The following is a 7,159-nucleotide window of genomic DNA, read 5'->3' as shown; positions in this document are numbered from 1 at the left end:
CGCACGCACGCACGCACGCACGCACGCACGCACGCACGCACGCACACATACTCACAGGTCTGAGCAGGGGCTGGAGGCGCGTGAGACACATGACGATGGAGTCGATGAGCATGATGTCGTTGAAGGACTCGAGCGCCTTAACGAGGATTCGCAGCAGCTGCTTGATCTCGTTATCCGTGATCGTCTTGCTGATGCAGCCGAACACGATGAGGTCCCGAGGCTGCAGCGACGGGTTGTAGCGGAACGCAAAGCTGCAAGTACACAGAGAGAGACAGGTGTCAACGCCGCATCAACTGTCAATGCCGTGTTAACGACGTGTTAAGTGTTAACAGCATGTCAACTGTTAATGCTGTGTCACCTGTCAATGTCGTGTTAACTGTCAATGCCGTGTCAACTGTCAATGTCGTGTTAACTGTCAATGCCGTGTCAACTGTCAATGCTGTGTTAACTGTCAACGCCGCGTCACCGGACACGGACAGCGCTGACGACGATTGCGCGTGCGGTTGCCGTGCCAACACGAAGCCCTCCCTACCTCTTTGCGGAGTCGATCCACTGCTGCAGCCACAGACAGCTGGGTATGTCCTTCATGCAAGCCTCCATGATCTCCAGCAACGCGTCGGTGACTACCTCCAGCTGAGCGAGCGTGATCTTCTCCTGCTCCGGAGGAGACATTGCAAACTGCGACCAGCTAGACGCAGAGAGAGAGAGAGAATTATAGATAGAGAGAGGAGGGGGAGGAAGGGAGGGAGAGGGGAGGAAGGGAGGGGGAGAGGAGGGAGGGAGGGAGGGGGGAGAGGAGGGAGGGAGTGACTACCTCCAGCTGAGCGAGCGTGATCTTCTCCTGCTCCGGGGGAGACATCGCAAACTGCGACCAGCTAGACGCAGAGAGAGAGAGAGAGAATTATAGATAGAGAGAGGGGGAGGAAGGGAGGGGAGAGGGGAGGGAGGGAGGGGGAAAAGTGGGAGAGAGTGAGAGAGTGAGAGGAGGAAGAGAGGAGGATTGACTACCTGCACTGAGCGAGCGTGATCTTCTCCTGCTCCGGAGGAAATCGCAAACGTGACCAGCTAGACGCAGATGAGAGAGAGAGAAGTTATAGGATAGAGAGAGGGGGAGGAAGGAGGGAGAGAGGGGGAGAGGAGGGAGGAGGGAGGGAGGGAGTGACTACCTCCAGCCTCAGAGGGGCGAGCGTGATCTTCTCCTCTCCGGGGAGACAATCCGAACTGCGACCAGCTAGACGCAGAGAGAGAGATGAGAGAATTATTAGATAGAGAGAGGGGCGAGAGGAGTGAGGGGAGAGGGGAGACGGCGGAGGGGGAAAAGGGGGAGAGAGTGGAGAGGGAGGAGAGAGAGAGAGCAGAGGGACGGGAGGGGAGAAGAAAGAGAGAGAGAGAGAAAGTCTTAATGAGATAAATCGTCACGCTACCTGTCTTAATGAGATAAATCATCACGCTACCTGTCTTAATGAGATAAATCGTCACGCTACCTGTCTTAATGAGATAAATCGTCACGCTACCTGTCTTAATAAGATAAATCGTCACGCTACCTGTCGGTGCCCGTCGATCGCTCGCCTGTCCTGTAGTTAGACCGGAAGGCCGTGACGGCAGCTGACTTCACCTTACTGATGCCAAACAGCAGGTAGAACTTGGGCAGTGAGAACTCTGTGAGGCTGAGCCTCAGAACTCGCTGTGTCTCCTCTGTAGATGCACAATACACACACACACACACACGTGAATATCATCTAACGTTAGCTTGTATTTTATCATATTATGTATATTGTAATATATGTATCACTGTTATATTGTAAGCTTGTATTTTATCACTCACTCACAGCTAAACGTAGGCTTGGAGTCATATAACCGTAGCTTGTATGTGACTAACCACTAAATGTCATGATCTAACATGAGCTTGTACTCACCGCTGAATGTCATGATCTAACATGAGCTTGTACTCATCGCTGAATGTCATGATCTAACATGAGCTTGTACTCACCGCTGAATGTCATGATCTAACATGAGCTTGTACTCACTGCTGAATGTCATGATCTAACATGAGCTTGTACTCACCGCTGAACGTGGGCTTGGAGCAGGTGCACAGCGAGTGTATGATGTTGATGACTAGTCCGTGCGTTGACGCGCGCAGGTAGAGTGGTCCCGTCGCGATCAGTATTGTCACGATGTGGAACAGGTATGGCAGGTGACTCGCCACTGTGTAACGGTAACAACGCGCGCGCACCGATTATTACAGGTGAGCGAANCACGCGCACCGATTATTACAGGTGAGCGAAGCCCTAAACACCGGCCGAGTTCGCCCCCGCTTGATTCACACACGCACACGAGCGCACGGACGCACGCACGCACGCGCACCGATTATTACAGGTGAGCGAAGCCCTAAACACCGGCCGAGTTCGCCCCCGCTTGATTCACACACGCACACGAGCGCACGGACGCACGCACGCGCGCGCACCGATTATTACAGGTGAGAGAAGCCCCGAACACAGGCCAGGTTCGCCCCTGCATGACTCACACACGCACACGAGCACACGGACGCACGGACGCATGTACACGACGTACTCATGCATACACGCACGCACGCACGCGCACCGATTATTACAGGTGAGCAAAGCCCCGAACACAGGCCGAGTTCGCTCTTGCATGATTCATACACGCACACGAGCGCACGGACACACGGACGCATGTACACTTACTCATGCATACACGCACGCACGCACGCGCACCGATTATTACAGGTGAGCGAAGCCCCGAACACATGCCGAGTTCGCCCATGCATGATTGACACATGCACACGAGCACACGGACGCACGCACGCATGTACAAGTACTCATGCATACACGCACGCACGCGCACCGATTATTACAGGTGAGCGAAGCCCCGAACACAGGCCGAGTTCGCCCCTGCATGATTGACACATGCACACGAGCGCACGGCCGCACGCACGCATGTACAAGTACTCATGCATACACGCACGCACGCACGCGCACCGATTATTACAGGTGAGAGAAGCCCTAAACACACGCCAGGTTCACCCCTGCATGATTCATACATGCGCACGAGCGCACGGACGCACGGACGCATGTACACGTACGTACTCATGCATACACGCACGCACGCGCACCGATTATTACAGGTGAGAGAAGCCCTAAACACACGCCAGGTTCACCCCTGCATGATTCATACATGCGCACGAGCGCACGGACGCACGGACGCATGTACACGTACTCATGCATACACGCACGCACGTGCACCGATTATTACAGGTGAGCGAAGCCCTAAACACACGCCAGGTTCGTCCCTGCATGATTCATACATGCGCACGAGCGCACGGACGCACGGACGCATGTACACGTACTCATGCATACACGCACGCACGCACGCGCACCGATTATTACAGGTGAGCGAAGCCCCGAATACATGCCAGGTTTGCCCCTGCATGATTCATACATGCACACGAGCGCACGGACGCACGCACGCACGCACGCACGCACGCACGCACGTGCACCGATTATTACAGGTGAGAGAAGCCCCGAACACACGCCAGGTTCACCCCTGCATGATTCATACATGCACACGAGCGCACGGCCGCACGCACGCATGTACACGTACTCATGCATACACGCACGCACGCGCACCGATTATTACAGGTGAGAGAAGCCCTAAACACACGCCAGGTTCGCCGCTGCATGATTCATACACGCACACGAGCGCACGGACACACGAACGCATGTACACTTACTCATGCATACACGCACGCGCGCGCACCGATTATTACAGGTGAGCGAAGCCCCGAACACAGGCCAGGTTCACCCCTGCATGATTCATACATGCGCACGAGCGCACGGACGCACGGACGCATGTACACGTACTCATGCATACACGCACGCACGCGCACCGATTATTACAGGTGAGAGAAGCCCCGAACACACGCCAGGTTCACCCCTGCATGATTCATACACGCACACGAGCGCACGGACGCACGGACGCATGTACACGTACTCATGCATACACGCACGCACGCGCACCGATTATTACAGGTGAGCAAAGCCCCGAACACACGCCGAGTTCGCCCCTGCATGATTGACACACGCACACGAGCGCACGGCCGCACGCACGCACGCACACACACACACACACCACCAGCAGCAGCAGCAGCAGCAGCAGTACCTACCATCTAGGCAGTAACAGTTGTGAAGGATTAAGCATGTGCAGGTAGGCGAGCTAGATAGCGATGTCGTCCCATGCAGGTGTTGCTCGAGCACGGCCGTCGGCGACATGCACGTCTTGTCGATGAGCCGGCACATGGGAAGATACCTGCGTGCGACAGCTGCACGTGGCAGACGCCAAGCCGCCACTGCGTAGTCGGCCATGATCTCCGCCTGCACGGCCCCAGCCGCGCATTGACGCTCGCCTGCGGAGAGATGCAGAGAAGCAGAGAGGTGAGGGACGAGAGAGGGAGAGGGATGAGAGAGAAAAAAGAGAGTGATGGCAGGAGAGGGAGAGAGAGCAGAGGTTGGGATGGAGAGAGGGAGAGGGATGCGAGAGCAGAAAAGAGAGGGAGGATTGGAGAGAGAGAGAGAGAGAGAGAGGTGAGGGACGAAGAGAGAGAGAGGAGATGGAGAAAGGAGAGATAGAGAGTGAAGGATGAGAGCAGAGAGAGGAGAGGATGAGAGAGAGAGAGAGAGAGGTGAGGGACGAGAGAGAAGAGAGGAGAGGAGAAGAGAGAGAGAGAGAGAAGGATAGAGAAGTGAGGAAATCAGAGAGAGGCGAGGATGGAGAGAGAGAGAGAAGAGAGAGAGAGAGAGGAGAGAGAGAGAGAGAGAGAGAGAGGAGGGGGGGGGGGGGGGGGGGGGGGGGGGAGGAGAGGAGAGAGTGAGAGAGAGAGAGAGAGAGAGAGAGGAGAGAGAGATCAGGAAGTGAGGAATGCAGAGGAGGTGAGATGGAGAGGGGTGAAGACGATGAAAGAAGAGAGTGAGGCGATGAGCAGGTGTCGTCATGCGTGACCGATTCCCGTCCCTGATCTTCGTTACGCTGCCTTACCCGATGACGGAGCCTCGGCAAACACTAACGTTTTACGACCGGGCGCGACGTTTTCCTGACTTTAATGACAATAGGTTACACTTTAGTTTAGTGGTTCGTGCGGTGAGTGACACAAAACCCGCAAGACGATCAGCCGACTTGCGGCGGTGACCTTGGACTGACCTTGATGAAGCTGTCGAGCACCATGTCGATGAGGTCGGGACTGTCGTGTACTGCCCCAGATCTTCGCCTGTCATCGACGGATACATCTCCCACTCGTCTATCGTCATTGGTGATCAGCTTGTCGGGATGAGCGACACTCGCTGCTTCTTCGCTTCGTCTGAGGCTTCACGAGATCTGACCGGCAAAGCAACACGGGCGTGAGTTAGCGTTTCGGTTCAGGGGCGTTACGGGGGATGCTTGCATTGTCTGACTGCGTCACAAATCTGTAATGCGTCGCAATAACGCGCGCGTCACAGGTGTTTCAGTGAGAGCTGTCTTAGTTAATCATCCCTTAGTAATCATGTAGTTAGCTACTATTAGGCTACCTGGTTGAGGTTGTGGACAGACTACACAATGTTTTAGCAAGGGTTGTCTAGTCTAGTTAATCATCTCTTAGTCAATTATTAGTTAGTTAATTAACTCAGCTATTAGTCTCCTACCTGGTGAGGTTTGGCACCCAGGGGGTTATGTACTCAGGCCGACAGCGTGTTTCAGTAAGAGTTGTCTTAATTATCTCAGTTAGTAGCTGATAGATTAACTCAGCTTACTGTACATACCTGTGAGGTTTGGCAGCCAGGAGTCATGTACTCAAGCGCACGAGGTGTTCAGCTCTATGTGAGAGTTACGGAGCCCTGTATGCACTCTCGAGAACTAAAGCGTTAGGTGTGGTCTCGTTAGCCGCCAGCTTCTCACTATCGTCTTTGATGAGATCGCTGTTGTTGTTGGAATACACAGTCCTGAGAACGAGAGAGGTTAAACGTATGCTGTGTGCGGTGTGCCGTGTGCGTGTGCATGTGAATGCATCTCGTCCGTGTGTGTTTGCTGAGTATGTTGGTGTGTGGCATGTTTATTTTTTTGTCTATGTTTATGTTCATTTATCATCCTTATTTCATTTCTCTTATTTAATGTTAACAATCAACTCTTTATTAATAGGTGGCTGATTTGCTGAAACGTGTGTATTTAAAAAAATGTAGTATTAGCTGATAAAATTATTGCTATAAAAAGTTAGCATAGGTATCTGCACGGTACGGATCATCAGAACAATTGTGCAATCAAAACCTTGTCTCAGTGAATGGAGGCCCAGCATAACGGAAAAGATTTCACGAGGCGCATGATCGAAGAATTGCAGTTTACCCGACGTCTCCAAGAGTGGCCTTCGACTCTTCAGAGTCAAAGGTCGCGGTGAGGCACACAGTAGGCTTGTAGGCGGCCGCTCGCAGCTGTGGATCCAAGCATGCGAGCTCACAACGCCTAAACCACAAGAACGGCCGATGAGACAAAGCTTCGTCACTCAGGTATAGCATGTCACCATAACATCCATGTATGTTTATATATATATATACACACACATCTATATAAGCAAATGTCGTACATGTGTCTGTGTCTGTGTCATGGCTCAGGATCACTTCCTAAACTTATGACCTTGCACCCGCCAACTTCACCCAGCCGACCTGCACCAGCCGACCTTCACCTGCGACTCACCCACCATGTGAGCAAGGTGTGCGGGCAGTCCTTTGCGGGCCAGTATCTGTCCGTGTGCACGGTGCGGTGTGGGCTGCCGATAGCTCCAGCGCGTGGTATGTGTATGATCCCTGCCACAATGCTGTCAGCAAGTCGTTGTGGATGAACGACAGGGGCCGCTCTCGTTCAGAAGATCGTCAGCGTGAACTGGTTGGCCGTCGACGAGCATAACCTGCCAGATTGCGTCGCGCCGCTTAAACGTCGCCACCGGAGGGTAGTGCACGGGCGACGGGCGAGGTGGTTAGTGACGGGCAAGAGACTAAGAGCGATTGCTCGTAGCGATACGTCAGGATTTTATAGTTCTAGAGGACTTTTTACGGCTTATTCAAGCGAGACGTATCCCGTTAACTTAATTAAATTAATTAAACAAATATATTTAAGCCAT

General features: G+C 53.4%; 1 protein-coding gene across 1 annotated transcript in view; it reads right to left on the bottom strand.

Annotated features, from left to right (window-relative positions):
* Positions 1-7,159, bottom strand: part of LOC106814432 (neurofibromin-like) — a 69,580-nt gene that overhangs the window by 11,254 nt on the left and 51,167 nt on the right. Inside the window, 7 exon segments of the mRNA XM_014818749.1 lie at positions 48-251; positions 533-688; positions 1,545-1,695; positions 2,065-2,205; positions 4,184-4,208; positions 4,210-4,256; positions 4,259-4,418. Of these exon segments, the coding sequence (XP_014674235.1) occupies positions 48-251; positions 533-688; positions 1,545-1,695; positions 2,065-2,205; positions 4,184-4,208; positions 4,210-4,256; positions 4,259-4,418 (884 nt within the window).

Source organism: Priapulus caudatus, unplaced genomic scaffold (genome assembly GCF_000485595.1).
Source record: "Priapulus caudatus unplaced genomic scaffold, Priapulus_caudatus-5.0.1 Scaffold925, whole genome shotgun sequence".
Classification (NCBI taxonomy): Eukaryota; Metazoa; Priapulida; class Priapulimorpha; order Priapulimorphida; family Priapulidae; genus Priapulus; species Priapulus caudatus.
This window is presented reverse-complemented; position numbering and strand designations above follow the sequence as displayed.